We start from the raw sequence: 16,247 nt of genomic DNA, 5'->3' as shown, positions 1-16,247 counted from the left end.
CCCCCAACACACACACACACACACGCACACTCCTCTGTGGGTTTTTACCTACAGTTTATTACTGATATTGGTGGGTTTGACCCCGGAACGGAGCCGGCTGCGGCGTGAAGGCGGCGGCGGTGGTGGTGCTGGTCAGCCGCTGCCTGGCAAGGTGTCTGCGGAGTTGAGACTTCTTGAGTAAAAGCGGAGCTGTACTCTCGGTGCCTCCTTAATTTGCGCGGAACGGGAGAGAAGGGGCTGGCTTCGTACAAGACGTTTCCCTTTGCACCATCTGTAATAAAAATCAGAGCTGTATCACACTTCTTCCTTCTTTCTCCTCTCTGATAAAGCGAGGTTTCCCCCTCCCAGCCRCTCCGACTTCACTGTTGCTTGAGAGGAGAGTTGAGGGTAAATTCTCCCAATCCTGTAACTGTTTTAATGTGCTTATTTTAATAACTTAGTTCTACCCACTGGCCCTGCTTGCTAAATAAAACGGAAAGAAATGTCGGAAATGGTTTTCCTTATTTTATCGTGAAGTAGAAGAAAATGAACTAAAGGGAGGTTTGGCAAAATAACCCTGGGAAAGGCAGAAATAGGAAACCAAAAGATAATGCTGCTAAACTGTTCGTTGACGTGTGCAATACAAATTGAAGTCAGTTRCTTTTAAGCTCTTGCAGTCAGCAGGCTCCATCCTTCGGGGTGACTTTGGCAGGTGCCGAGGTGTCAGGCAAGCTGCTGGGGGGTTTCCTCCTAAGTGTTAACAGGATGCATTGTTTTTAAAGCAAATCAAAAGAAAACTGAAAACTTTCTTTTAATTATTCTGAAAACTTTGTTCTTATTTTTAAATAGGATGATATGACTATCTCACAAGTTATTACAACCTGTTGCTCAGCTGTCATTATGAAAGCTGTCACCTTTCATTTTCAAAAAAAAAAAATGAATAAAAGGGCTTCCCATTTATAAATATGCTTCACCCATCTGACTTGTCAGGCAGAAAAATATTTCCTTGTACTTCCACTGGCTTCCATCTGAAAAGYACCTCAGGACTGTAAATGAATACTACGCAGACATGGACATATTCTACTCAGAAAAATTAGGAGCCTAAATCACTAACAAGTATACATGGCTTAGCAGTGTGCAGGTACGAAATCAAGTCCTCAGGCTGGAAGCTCTTATTTGAATAAGGTTTCTAAGCATTTTTTAGAATAACTTCATTAGTTTTTCTGATATTAGGGAGGAGCTCTCTGGAAATACTTTTTGAACAATAGTTAACAAATGATATGGTGTCATGAAGCTGAGATGCTACCTCTAAACCATGCATGAAAATCTATGAGGAGAAGTTCCAGTCCTCCTAGCTCCCCTTACTTTCCCTGGAACATAAGCAAACAAAACTGAGGGATTAGGGGATAGCTGTCTTAGCTTTGTTTTCCTAAAGGTCAAGTATTTGGGCACCTAGCATTTCTGAGACACTAATACTGCTACGCTTCAGAAACAAGACTGGCTAATTATGTCTTACATACATTGTCTACATGCATTATTYATGCATAAAAGGACTTTCTACTTTTCTTCGTTAAAACATATGCTTGTGCCCAATATGTATATTCCTTATATAAATAAATGTATTTATTTATCTGTACACAACATATAGATATGGCTACCTATGTATCTATTTATCTGTATTTCAGATATCTATAATGTGTGTCAAATGTCTCTAATATGTTCAACATGTTGGCTTTCCTGAAAAATGTACGTATGTAGGTACGTGAATCCAAATGTGCTTTTCCATAGAAGACTTGCTCAAAATTTGACCATTCTTTAAAAAAAAAWWTTGAATTCTTGTATATAAGCTACTTTTTAAAAATATGCATTATTTTACATGCAAAAAGCAGCACTTCACTAAATTACAATGATTTTCTAGATACATTCACCAGTTGTCATAACCCATATTGTTTGAAGTCACAGGGAAAACTATATAAAGATTTGAAAGGAGCAGGTCCCTGCGATACTGTCCTATCAGTAGAAGTATTTCAGRCCCTATTCAGCAAGGTATTTAGCACATACCTAACTGGAGTATTCACATACATGCCTAAAATTAGGCAAGCACATCAGCACTCCGTATAAAAAATCAGTCTTTTACAGTATACTCTGCACACACCCAGGTTCCACAGACAGTACTGGGAGTTTTGAAGSACAAGGAGTACATTATCAGGCAGCATTATTTCTCCTTAAAGTATCAAATTAAAGGTGGCTACTTAGTCTTAAACATTACCTTAAAATAGGAAAGCATCTTTTTGCCTCTTTCACCCATGTATTTTGCCATTTTATGCCCTTTTACTCCCTTTTTTTGGTTTTTGAAGGTGTCTTCCTTTTTTGTTTTTATAATGGATATTCAAGTCATCCTCAGATTTGTGCTTTGAGGATTCCTCCAGCTGCAAAATGATTAAAATTTTGTGCTGCTTCAAATTATTTTAAAATATTGACAAACCTTTTTTCAAGCAGTAGTTTGCCAAGAGCTGCAATTTCTCCACTTCAGCAGCTGCTATATCTTATAAGTTAAAGATTATGGCRCCCAGAAATAAATGTGATCCATTAAAGCAGCCATATGAAATTTATGAATGTTACTTAAAGATAGCAATGGACTGGTATATAGTTCTAGAAAATGGCATTCAAAATCATATACATTAATGACTAGTGGTTTTCAGTTCACATATATAACATTGATTATTTCGTGCATACTTTAAGAGTTGATGAAACCATGTTAAGTTTCTGATTCCACTTGCCCCAATCTTTTTCTCTCCAAGTTTTGATTGACTTTTAAATTTCTTTGTGATATTCCTGTTTCTTTAGTGTAATCCCTGGAACAAAGTCTTCCTTCCTGTACAGCATTCTTAGTTTTACTGCAGAAAATGAGGGCAGAATTTAGTAATATATTTTACAAAATGAAACCTGCCTGGTGAACTGCTGTCTCTGTAGAGATACTTTCACTGAAACAAGTTTGTGTTTTTGAAAAACAATTGAAACTTATGAGGTTTCCAAATCAACAGCATTAGGCAGTTATAATCAGAGCCTTATTTCTTCCTTATACTGCTTCATTTTTACAATTCTTAATAGTATTTTTCTTAAAGTGGTTTTAGGGGTTCTTAGGAGTTTCCTATCCCAAGTCTTCCATTTCAGAGATTTTTGACAAAGCTTACTGCTTCATAGTAGTTTTCTTGATGTATCTTTGTAGAAAAAGAACGTAGAAAAAAAATATTTGTTGGCGACTTCTGTTTTTCGTTGGTGTTATTAAATTCCTCACCTCTGCTTCCTGAGCCAGACGAGATCTTTTTCTTTCATTATAAGCACTTGTATAAATGGTTACTTACCAGTGCAAAGTACAAAATGTTGGAAAAAGGTCCTTTTGGTTGCACTGGCAGAACGAGGAARGGGAATGACCAGAAAGGAGGCTCATTCATCTCTAGACTGAGTGATTCAGTGAAGTTTTTGATAAGCCATTGTTAAAATGTCACCGTCTCAGTGTGTGAGTGGTGTATGAAAAAGAATTAAAATATGACAAACCAGGTAGTTGGAACACAACGAGCCTCTGCTGAGGATAGTATTACCCTTCCAAACAAGAGTGGACAATAGATATTCAGCAGGTGGGCACTTGGGATATATGAAAATACCACAATCTTTTGTAGATTTTTATGTTTGAGATACGATTACATTGAAGTCTGCAGTGTGGGGTTTAAAGCCAAAATTTGTTTTTTGTGGTAACCATTTAAATACAAGACAGCTGAAAAAGACTCATAACTGAGAGAAAACAGTATACAGGATTTAAAAGGGATCTGATACATCTAACTTGTTAATATAGACTAATTGTCATCTTCATATATCCTGAACTTAGACATATGTATTGTAATTGTCATTTTTGAAGGCCCATCACACAGGGGATTGATATGTCTGCAGCTGTGGCTAGTATGGCCAGTAATCACTGGGGAGAAACTTTCAAAGCCTCTAGAGATATTGGACATATCACATCCAAGGGAACAAAGGAGGTTTGAGAAGAGCTACTGTGACAATAGATAGGATTTTTTTCTCAGTTATCTCTTCATTCTCCTTCCTTGTAGTGTAACTATTTTGTCAGATCTCAGAATTTTATCATAATTGTTGTGAGATTAGGTGATCTTTATATGGCTTTTACTATGAGTACGAGGAACAGTGAAGAGATTTTAGTTTTCCTCTGCCTTTTTGCCACATCCAAAAACCAAGTGTTCCTGAACTTCTTTGGTTGCATTGCATATTGGCAGGAAAGAGAGGAGACTGAGATAAAAGGTTCAGTTCAGTTGTGTGYGTATCAGTGTCAGCTGCTATTTGAGATGCTCAGGGTTTCCAGAATACCTGTATGGCTTGACAGACATGACTGAGCTTCTAGGAGACCCATCATTCTCTTGAATGGCAGCTGGAAATCAAGTGGGCTGTCTCTATAGCATGTCATATAGGTTTGGACCCTATGGGTGAGTAACTGAATCAAGTTTATAGTTTTTGAAGAGAGAGTTTCTGTGAGACTTAGACTACTCACAGTGGTCTCACAGTTAGAAAATACTAATTGTAACAGTTAAACCACATAATACATTAAGAAAATCCTTCAGGGSTTGCTTGCTTTTGAGTCAGTGCACTGAGTGTATAAGGACTGCTTAATGATTTTTTAATGTATGTAACACTGAAAGTTGTTTTGTACTGTGGTGAAAAAAAAAAAAGCTGGCAGTAGCCTCACTGAGAGAAGCAAGTCTTGATCAAATCGCTTGTTATGTATCTAATAACTAATGAAGACATAGCATTTTTGTTATCACTTTTTCCTTTGGCACAGTGGCTTTTGGCATGAGTAAACAGCCCATCTTACAAACTACATTTTATGTAACTAATAAATCTTAGGTAAAATGCTCACAAAATATTTTACTGATATAGTAAGCGCAAACACTGGATACTGTACATGCAAAGTGAAATTCCACAAGCTAATGTCTAATGTGTTTACCTCTGAGAGAGAAAARTGTTTTGTTTGGCTGATGGATAGTTCGCAGAATGACTGAAGGCTGAAAAAAGAGAACTGCTTAAAGCTGCTATTTAGTAAAGACACCTGAGTTTTGTGATTTCTCATTGACTCTATTTTGCTTTTTCAAACAGGGTAACTGTTAGATATGTAGTTTATCCTAAACTAGTTCATGGGCAGCTTTCTCGCCCTCATTATTTTATTATTTGTTTAGTAAAGACAGAGTTCAAAGTTTTCTAAAACATAGAGAAATGCCTTGCTCAAAGGATCTTTATGTTCTAAGTAGATAAGTAACAAAATTATTTCTCACTAATTAAAGTCAACTTGACAAAAATACTAACTATAAAGAAACATACACATTGTTAATATGTGTGTGTATTTTTGTATAGTTAAAGACTGTTTATGTGACAGTATTTTCATGGGTAACAGAGAATAAAGTAAATTTTTAAAAAGCAGGCATAGGCARTAGGCTACAATGGAGTCTTATTGGCCACTTGAAAATGTACATTGATATGAGAATTATACAGGTTATGCGTATGTGCAGATTTTTGTTATCAATGTACATTGGTAGAGCTAAGTAGGAAGTGTTTGCAGTGTAAACCAAGTCTCTCTCCTACTACTACTTTGTCATCTATTTAGGTAACACTTGGGCTTTCTTGAAAGACACAAACTTTTAATGTCATATAGAAATTCTTACAATCCAAATCAATCAYTAATTTGACCAAGCTGTACTATTCCATTTGCCTGAGACAGAGTTGAAATGAATGTGTCTTAACAAATCACCTAATGCATGTTTAAGTCTGTGTTGCATGGCCAGAACAAGAGAGTAACAAAAGTATGATTAAATAAGCAAAATAACTGGAAAGTATGATTGAATTGGACCTCAAATTATTAAACATTGGTTTTTACTTTGTACAGATTTGATCTTATCTAGGTGGACACATGCTAGAGAAAAATAATTATCTTTTTTAATTTGATTATAGTCAAATGTTTTACCAACTACATTAARTAAAGATCAAAGATACAAGATTATTTAAATCCCTAAGGAAACCTGTATGCAGCTAATAAAGTCAGGAGCCTAACTACATAAGCTGAAAGCCTCAGCTACTTGGCATATATACACAAGATGCTTTCAGAAATCCCTCTAGGCATTTACCTGCTTGTTTTGGCACCATTGGCACCRTTTTTAGAAGTGGAAACTTACAGTTTTGACCAAGTTAATGATTTGGTTCTCTATTTTCTGTAGTAGTTTAGGCAGTGCCCGCTATTTGGAAAATTCATGGCTAGTCACTGTGTCTGACTTCTTTGTTAACCGCTGTTACCTAAACGTCTGCATCACATACCCCAAATCTGTCACAAATGGGGCCAGTATGTCTTGCCTTCAAGTTTTGATTTCTGTTTCACCTCTTTAATCATATTAGTAGGTTTTGTATTCCTATAAGCAGATTCTCATAACAGGACAATCTCATAAAAAAATCATTTCATCAGTATTTGTTACAAAGCTTTAAAATTATTTGGTATTTATAGAAGCACTTTCCCTTAAAGGTGCATGGAATCAGTGAAAAAAAAAACCCAGCCTGATAATTATTTTTTTTAATTAAAAGGAGAATGAAGTTTTAACAAAAAAAGAAAATAYAATGTTTTATTTTCAAAGTTGTGTCATGGAAAAAGACAGAGCAGATGTACTGTGGATGTTATACACTGTTTGTGGGATTAGTGAACCTTTCGGATACAGATTTAAAGTATCATTAAACTCCTCCCAACCTTTCAACTTCATATGTCATATATATCCGTAAACTGTAGAGTCTGGTCATGAACCTATCAGGTGAAGCACCGAGAAGATTAACAAAGCGTTGCTTGCTCCAATATATATTATTATTAAGGTAGACCCTAAGGGAAAAAAAAAAAAAAAAAAAAAAAAGCAACAGCAAAAGTAGGCAACTATGAAGAAAATGGTTTATATTCAGTGTTTGCTGTTTATTTGCAATGGTGCATTGTAAAAAATGCATCTTCAGGGTATACAGTATCAGAGGTATAAATCCATGTTTCTTAATTTATTTTTATAGATCGTAAGACTTCTAAGAGTTAAAAATATCTTGTCTTATGTAAAATAAACAAGAAACTGAAAAAGGCCTGATGTCTTCAGAAGGCTTTGCTTAGCCATATTCTGARCATGATACACAGAATACAAACATCTTTCCATCCTTTCCCTCTCTGCTTTTCAGCTAGTATAGCATCGTGGACTGAGTCACTTCCCTAGTACTTCAAATCATCCTTTATAGTGTAATATAACGTTTTATTAAAATCTTACTAATCTTATCTTTATTGCAGGCAGTTTACATCGTGCTTCCAGTGTTCCAGAACATGTTTATAACATGGGGATTACTGAAAATGATTTTGTACCGAGAGCTCAATATGGTTTCTCATATTATCAATCAAACCAGGTGAGGAAAAGAAGACAATGAATAGAAATAAATGTAATATCACATGTCTAGTTTATAGTTTACTCATTTTGTTAAACAGTGTTACAAGGCTAGATTGTTTGCTTGCTTGTTTACTGTTTAGAGGAGGTTTTGACTAGTGAGATACCTGTCTGTTAACCTTTCTCCCCCTTTCTGATGACTTCTGACCCCAGGAGCTAAATTCAGCTGAGTTTGACATACAGGCTTTTTGCACATCTATCAATTTTGTGAAACTTGACATAGGGGTAAAAAATGAAAAACCATATTAACACCCCACTAAGGCAGAGGCTGTTACATGTCAGTTCTTTATCCATCACAACAGGCTGTGGGTCAGCCAGCACATATGTAGCTCTAAGTGGCCACAGGCTGTACTGCCACTTACACAGCCAGAAAGTCAGCAGTTGCTTGAGGGAGCTCAGGGATCCTGTTGGGTGAGGAATGACAGCATGTTAGGCACATGGGTTGGAGCTAGTAATATGATGAAAGAAGGTAGAGAATTGAGCATCCAAAACCATAGGAAAACAGATTGCATTTGCTTCACTGTGACAGGTGGAGTGCTCCTTATCATTTTAAATAATCCCATTGCAACTTGTTTAAGTGTTACAAGAATTGCAGAGCTAGAGTCCTTGTAATGTAATAGTGTTTCTAAACTGTTTCAAATTACAACTGCACTTCTTATGGTGACACTTTTCTTGGGTTCGTGCCCTAACTGCTAAGGTAAATTATTGATTTTCTGCAAGGTTCCTGACTCTGGTCATAATTGGTATAAACCCAGTTGCAGGGACAACCATGTGCCTTGAAAATCAACACATAGCTCAGTAGCAATGCTGCTGCATGATCAACAACAGTAAGCTAGAAGCAACTGAACATGGGAATGGGTCTATTTAAATAGAGTCCATCAGTTCAGTAGCTGTGTATGGAAGGTCCAATTCTCTCTAGCACAGAGGCAGGAATGATTYTGTGCTTATTCTCATTAAAGAAAATAGCCTAGCTGCTGACCAGTTAATTAAGCACCTCTGGCTCTGTATCTCTAATGGTAGAGCCACTTACTTAAATACATTTCATTCTGTCCTCCCTGTTCTCACCTGTCATCCAGTCCAAAATACTTGATGTTAATCTTTTTTTTTTTTATAGAAGAAAGCAACAATGGATAACTGGCAGTAACATAAGATATCCTTGGATAGCTCCTGTATAATAAATCTATCCAATGGTCTGAACCTATACTTACTAGATTTGGTAACCTGTACTCCTTTTTGAGTAYATTATCCCTGTCAGTAGCTCTTCCACAGTGAAAGTAAGGTTTTCAGTCTGGCCATACAGGCTTGGTCTTATCGAAGCATGATTGACTTATACACATATTTCAAGTTAGTGGTAGAAGCCTAGATCATCTGCTAATGTTTACACTATATTTGTTTCTACCTTGATTAGGCAGATACAAAGAAGTATAGCAGAATTCCTTTTCATATACAATTTTGGTTATGTTCACATTTGATTTTCCTGTTCTGGAAACAGACCTCATAATTTTTATCTTTACTTTTTTGTTTGGTTTCTTTGCTGTTAATTTTAAATGCTGTGATCTTGCTGTGACTTCTGTATTTTTATACACCTTTGAACAGGTGGCTTCTCCAACTTCTTATACAAATGGCTGGGGGACTAGAACTACTTACAAGTCAGTGGAAGAGAAATCTCAAAGGCAACCTCTGAAGAGATTAGAGATTTCTCCCCAACGAGGCCCTGAGAGATTGGCGTATGTGTCCAATGATTTTCACTATGACAGAGGCATTCAAGCCGGATTCTCTATGAGGCATGTAGATAGCAGGAGATCCAACATGACTGTCCCACCAAGATACGCTCGATCTGAGATTATTGGTTACACTCTTCATGATTCGGTGAACAGGGGACGCTCTTTTAAAAGGCAGTCTCACATGGGAGCTGTTAATGACACAGTCTTTGATGGTGTCCTCCCCAGTCCCTCTGTACCTCTGTATCAGCAAGTAGGAAACAGTCGCAGTATGACCAATCTTTTGGAGAAGGAGAACTACCTGGCCTCAGGCAGTGCAACAGGACAAGTCAGATCACAAGTTGCTTCCTATATTGGGTCTCAGAACAGGCAATCTTTGAGGTCCAGCTGGCACCAAACCACTTTCAGAAGCACACAGACCAGGAGGGATTCTTCTCACCCAGCTTCAATAACCAGTGTTACTGCAGAAACAGATGGAAGGAGGATGCCATTGACAGCTGCTGTGGCAGCAGCAGGGAGAAATAGTCACCTGCAGAGTGAACAAGTCACCATCAATGGACCTCAGCTGGGGTAAGCACGGTGCAGAATCTGCTCTGCTTTACAGTTACCTGGGGAGGGTCACAGTTGAAAAGAATCTATTTGTTAAAAAACGGAAGATGGACTGGTAGCTATTGGTTGACTATCTAGCACAGTGTATAAAATGTCAGTGCAGAGAGCACAGAAAGTAGATTTGCTTTTAAAAATCCACTTTCAGTGCAGCAAAGAGGGAAAAAATGTATGTATATGTACATATGGCAGGGTGCACAGCTCCTGTTTGAGTTTGGGACCCTTTGTTGCCAAGACTTAATCAAATTTATAAAGGGATATGTAATAGATCCTGAGTAATTTACAAGCTAAATCACAATACACGCTAATGTATTGACAGAATTTGTGTTCATAAGAAACCAGATGATTTCAACTCTGATTCTCATTAGAATATTCCAGAAATCTGCCAGTGAAACAGCTTTTGGCAGATTTGGCAGATTGATAATTTCCAGTCAACAGTCCTTCATCATTTCAAGGGAACGTTTTGGTTTTGACAAACATCAGTTAAAACACAGGCGGAAATTTCTAATAGCTCTGCCAGCCTGTAGCACCATCCCTACAATTAACACAGATTGCTCTAAATTTCAGGACCCCAAAGCTTCTCACTGCCACAAGAATCTACACACTTTAAGGACACTATCTTAAGCTGAGGCTCTCTTAGCTCTATCACAGGAATTCCCAGAGCTGCCTCTACACTTCAGAAAAATTATTTAAAATGTTAGAAGAATTCAGATTTTTTTTAAATGACTTTTTTCCAGAATTTTTTTTTCAGAGAAAATTTTGGAATTTGTAACACTTCCAAAAAGCATATTCCAAAAAGCAAACTTATCCATCAATGGTGAAATTCCCCTAAGAAGTGAATATTTCTTTTATTTAAGAAAAATCTGAATGTTTTGAGAGCTCTAAGTTTCAGTGGGAAGAACAAAACACTGGATAAACAGAAGATTGTTACTTACACTGTTTGCTGCAGTTTCCATTGTTGTTTGATAATCCTAAGAGGATCCCAAGGTTAGTTATGCATGTTCATTGTGGTGTTATTACTAACAACATTAGTAAGAAATGTTCCTTTTTTCCACAGTTATATAGCTGTTAAGTTCATTTTTCCAAAGGCAGCCTTTCTTCGCTTTTTAAGTTTGCTACTATATCAGGTTAGGCGTCAGCTGATATCGCTGTGTACAGACCAGATATTGTTTATCTTAAACTATATATTGTTTGTTTGTTGTGATTAGTCTTACAAAGATATAATCTTGTGCCCAAACCTAATCTGGATCAAAATTTTTACTGCTTGGTGATCCAGGAGTTCAGAGATCTGATATTAATGATATGGCCCTACATATTCAGTCTTTACAGCAAGAAAGTTCAGAAAATACAGCTGGGATCTGAACAGGTAAAGATTGGCAGTACTGATTTTGAAAATAAGTACCTAGGAGGACTTGGTTTATCAAGAACACAACTTACAAACAAGCATGTAACACATTGACTCAACATTTACTTAACCTGAAGTACATTCTAGAGTACATTTAAGCCACAGCTAACTACTTTAATTTTGTGTAGGAGCAGTTGGGTTCATGTTCTGCAGGTGCAGACACTAAAATTTAGTTGTCTCATTGCAGAGATGTCAGCCAAAGTGCTTTTCATACCTGCACTGTGTAAACAAACATCTGTCTTCTGTCATTGAGTATGTGACTTGCTTGAGACCATCTGAAGACCTGGTGAAAGATTTGTGACCCAATGGAAACATTTTGAACAGCGGAGCTCCTTAAGTGCCAGTTTTTCAGTTCAGCTTTTGCAGGAAACTATAGAGGAAAACAATTAGAAACAAATGTTTACAGGTTTCATTTGTCTCAGTATTTTCAAATATCCTAGTTTGTAGTTTGGATTCATAACTGTTTTGAGGGGACAATGAAGGGCTGTTTATCTTGCCCAAGGTTTAAAAATATAAACTGAAAATATATGATTTTATATACACACACATACATATATATGTATGAATGTATAAAATAGCTTATATTAATGAGAGGTTGGTGAAGAGTAGTATATGAGATATAATTCTCTGAAAGGATTTTTATCACTGAATTCTTAAATAGTAAGAGAGAAACTATAGCCATTTTAGCAGAAAGAAGTCAGTATTTGTTCCATATGCTTAGATAATAACATATGTATGATATCCAGGTATATGATATCTAAAAATACATGTTTGGTAAGTCCCCTTGTAATTCTTGTCACTGGAAGGACTTGATGTTTAAATCCTATTTTAGTTGTAGTGCATTCTGGTTCATCCATGTCTAACTACTGCACAGTTCAACATGGAATTAACCCTGTAACGTAACAGATTACATTTTGCCTTTGGATACCCTGCTGTCAAACCAGACATACCTCAGTTAAGTCCATCATTCTTCTGTCAGTACAACAGCATCTTCAAACAAGACTTCTTAGTCTAAGGTGTTAGTAAGAACTTTAACATTTCTTGTTACTACCCATCCTCTTTAATTTTGAGGTTATATTATCTGATAATAATTGTTGTTCCTCTAATAATGGAAGGGGAAAAAAGATAATTCTGTGTTCCAAATAATTTGATTTTTCCAGAAGTCTATACATTTTACACAATTTACAATTTAGATCTCTCCAACATTAACTGAGAAATCATAAAGTAGTTGTGTAAGGCTGAAGAGAAGTAGCAAGCTAGCCTTGTGTAGAATTTAAAGTGTATATAAGTACATTTTCAAACTTCCTACACAATATTTAGCTCATATTATGAAATCAATGTAGAGAAATCAGACTACAGAAATGCTATCTTTGCATCTGCTGATAGAATGAAGCAGTTAAAAGCTACCTCACATCAAAGGTTAGGAAAGAGAGGACTCCAGCCTGAAGCTGGGAAACAACTGTTTGCGGAATCAGACCTGCGAGCTGTGACAAAATGATCAAACAAATGGTGTGTCTCAAAAGTGGTCTACAGTGGTAATTAAGATGAAGTCACTATTTGTCAAACTATTATTTTGTTTGACAACCATTGTTTGAAAGTCCATTTGTTTGTTGTCATTGCACTTGTTGGTTTACTATGTGGCTATTTGTTTGCCTGTACRTTTTTTTGAGGGTAGGATGGAATCATTGCATGAAATTTTCTTTTTACAAAAGTTATGGTACCCTAACTTTCATGAGTGCCACTGGGGGTCAAAGGCTATATTGCGTCTTTTATTATTGTATTTATTACTATTATTCGCTTTAGTGAATATAAATGTTACTCTTTTCCAATGAAGAGCTAGTATGACAGTGCACAAGACAGAGTAAGGTTTCGACTACCRCATATGAAGGAGTATCAGCCTTGAAGAGACAGTTCTGGCAAATCATGGGCTATTCTTAGTAGTGCCCACAGCACTGAGTGCTACACATACAACACTTTGAAATTTGGTACAGCAAATGGCCATACATCCATTTTTCTCAGCCTCACAGGCTGGTGATTCCTGATGTATGTTTATGGCTGTAGAATATCCTGAGGCTGAATTCCCACACAGATTCTCTGATGTCCCATGAGGGATCATCAGCTCRTGCAGCAGTCTTGACCTTAGAAGGTACGTAGATAGAGCCTCTCCCTTCATTAGTCATTGAAGTGACTCGCTATTTAATACGTCTAAGATCTCTGCCTGTAAAAGGTGACTGAGATGGGCCCAAAGCTTTCAAAGTTGCTGCAGTGACTAACAAGCAGGCAGATACGCTCATGTGGGCACGTAAAGAACATGGTCACAAAAACCTTTTTGATTTAGGGAACCTGGCTAAAAAGCAAGCTTGAAAAGCTTGTTTTTCTGTTCCACTTAATAAGAACAACAAAGATAATCTGGCTTGTTTCCATTACTTTAAGATCTTTAAGTAGGTTTCTGATCAGTGTGTCAGAATTGCAATGTGGAGCAACTTAGCATCTGTTTTGTTTCAGGTCAGAGCTGAGGTAAGCCATGAATATCTGGGAGCTGTAAGCATTGCCAAACCAGAGCGCAGGGTACTAGAGATACTAACAATTGTTGTATTTAATTTCACTTTGGTTTAACCTTTTTATATTTTTAACTTTTTATCGTTTACCTTGTCCTCAAACTCTGCTAATAGTAAATGTCGATTTATAGTGGAAATTAGCAAGGAAAATTCTTGACAAAATCCTTTTTTGTCTCAGAGCTTGTGAGTTCATTGCAAATATTTTGAGGAAAACAGTCTGTTTTCGGTGCATTTGTAGCAAGGCTGTGTGTGAGAAATCTGCCTGATTTTCTTCTAGTTTGTCTACTTTGCTCTACCACAGCCTGGGCAAACCTGACTAGCCTCATTAGCTCCTGGCAGTCCGTTATTGGGATAGTTGCAAAGCTGAATAGCCTAGTGACTCCTGTTGCAGTGTACAAGCACATACTTGTCTCTGATGAATCAATRTGAAAATATTTCATATTTAATTTTTCTGAACATCATTTATTTTTTAACCTTTATCTTAGTTAAAAAATAAACTCGGAATTTGAATTTAAGCAAATTTATATCTCAAGCACCTGTTTTATCATATAAGGTAACTATGGTGAGATTTCTAATTTTAGATACACTTACTGAGATGATTTTCAAGTAAGTGTTCTGATTCTTGTAGCTCTGAAGCAGGGAGCTGTTGCCCGTGACTGTTGTTTCACTGTCCTTCACAAMCTGCCCTCAGGTCTCTGTCTGGCCAATCTGTGTTCTGATTCTATGAAAGTATTTGGTTTCAGCCAAAAACTATAACACTTTTTTTCTTTCTCTSAGTGGGGATTGTTTGAAGGAAAAGTTGAGTAGGAAGCCTAGGGAGCATACTATATATCCCAGAGCTACTGCATCCTGAATAATCTACCCAGTTGTGCCATTAATTGCTCTATGTTCCCACAGAATGGATCTGGTGACTCTTCTTTCCCATTTTTGATGTGGTACTCTAATACAATTACCATTCAAGCAAAAGTGTTGGCAGTTAGGGGGAATATGGCTACTTATGTCTTTAAACCTACCACAGGCAATGTACTTGATTTAGTTTATGGCACTCTCATTTTGTCCCACCAAGGAAAGCCTTTGTCCATCTATTTAAAACTGGGGCAAATTTTTTAAGCTCCAAAAAGCAAAGACTCAGCTCTAATGAGTCCGAAACAGAGAAACTGAAGAAAGACATGAAAACAAATACAGCAAAGTTACCATCACATTAGTGAGAAAAACATYGAGGTATCCTCATCCATTTTGTTTTTGTAATTTTAAGCATAACTTACTTTATCCTGAATCTCTTGTTGTTGCAAAAATTCCATTTATGATCCAACCCCCCCCCCCGAAACTTAGTAGTTCTCAAAGCTTTTCTAATATTTTCTGCTAYTGAGAAGGGAATAATTTTCTAAGTAAAACTAAGGCTTCTTGAAAATTATGCACAGCTTGCTATTACAAGAAATTTCACAGGCTAAATGAYGATTTTTTTGCAGTCTTGGTTCACTGTATCTTATATGTGTGTACTTTTAGAAGCCCAGAAGGCGAGATGACTTTGGAGCATGCAGTGAGCATATTGAAAAGTGAAAATACACAGTCACGACCCAGGGTTCTTACTGCACTGACTTTCATACAGCATGAGTGTTTCCAGAAAGCAGAAGCCAGAAGAAAAGTAAGTAATTATTTTCATGCCAGTTTCAATCAGGTAGAGTAAATAACTTTCCATATTGTACGGCACTGCATGCCAACATGAAAAAAAGGGTATTTCAAAAAACCYTGTAGGTTACCAATGTCGAATATTTTCCCTGGGCTGTGTTATGGTTTTTGCTGCAAATTCATTTAAATCAGTGGAATGACACTGATCTATGCCAGCAAAAGGTTGATCTTTAGCATGTTGTAAGAGGAAGCATGGAGATGTAGAATAAGAAGGAAAATCCAGAGTTCATCCAGACTATCTATAATTACAGCTGTTTCTGAGCAGCTTTTTAAAAAGCACATTGATTAGGATCCCACAAGACAGTCAAGGAGCTTTACTACCCTGACCAATAAAATATAAGTTAAGTCTCCCTTTTGTAATCTAAGTTAATTAATYTCTGACCTCTCTTGATGAATATGGTGAAAAATGTTTCTGTCCTTCTTGTAATGGTTTTTCATATGCTTTAGGGCTACGAAGTGTATATCCACTTAGTCTGCCCTTTTTTAGGCTAAGCAAAGTTCTTTCTGCGTTTATGCGTAAGTCATGTAGTCTGAATTGAAGTCTTACTGGTTTTATTGCTCCCTTCTCTCATTTTTGACTGGCATGCCAACACCACTGGTACAGAAATAAGGGAAAGCTCTGGGAATATAGTGCAATGTTATCCAAGTTTCAGATCTTACTAGAACTGCACAAATGCATTAGTATAGAGTATAGGTTAACAAAACTGGTAAGTCTCTTATAATTTTCTCAAAAGGACATATTAGAAATACTTTCTTTTTCCTTTTCTTTAAATTTCAG

At 36.7% G+C, this 16,247-nt stretch overlaps 1 protein-coding gene across 1 annotated transcript in view; it reads left to right on the top strand.

Annotated features, from left to right (window-relative positions):
• Window positions 1-16,247, top strand: part of PKP2 (plakophilin 2) — a 44,989-nt gene that overhangs the window by 582 nt on the left and 28,160 nt on the right. The window contains exons 2-4 of the mRNA XM_085323963.1: window positions 7,340-7,452; window positions 9,087-9,781; window positions 15,287-15,425. Of these exons, the coding sequence (XP_085180089.1) occupies window positions 7,340-7,452; window positions 9,087-9,781; window positions 15,287-15,425 (947 nt within the window). The remainder of the gene's footprint in view (window positions 1-7,339; window positions 7,453-9,086; window positions 9,782-15,286; window positions 15,426-16,247) is intronic.

Source organism: Rhea americana, unplaced genomic scaffold, assembly GCF_003343005.1.
Source record: "Rhea americana isolate MKP2758 unplaced genomic scaffold, rheAme1 scaffold_9, whole genome shotgun sequence".
Taxonomy (NCBI): domain Eukaryota; kingdom Metazoa; phylum Chordata; class Aves; order Rheiformes; family Rheidae; genus Rhea; species Rhea americana.
The sequence above is the reverse complement of the archived record's forward strand: the minus strand, read 5'-3'. Positions and strand labels throughout refer to the sequence as shown.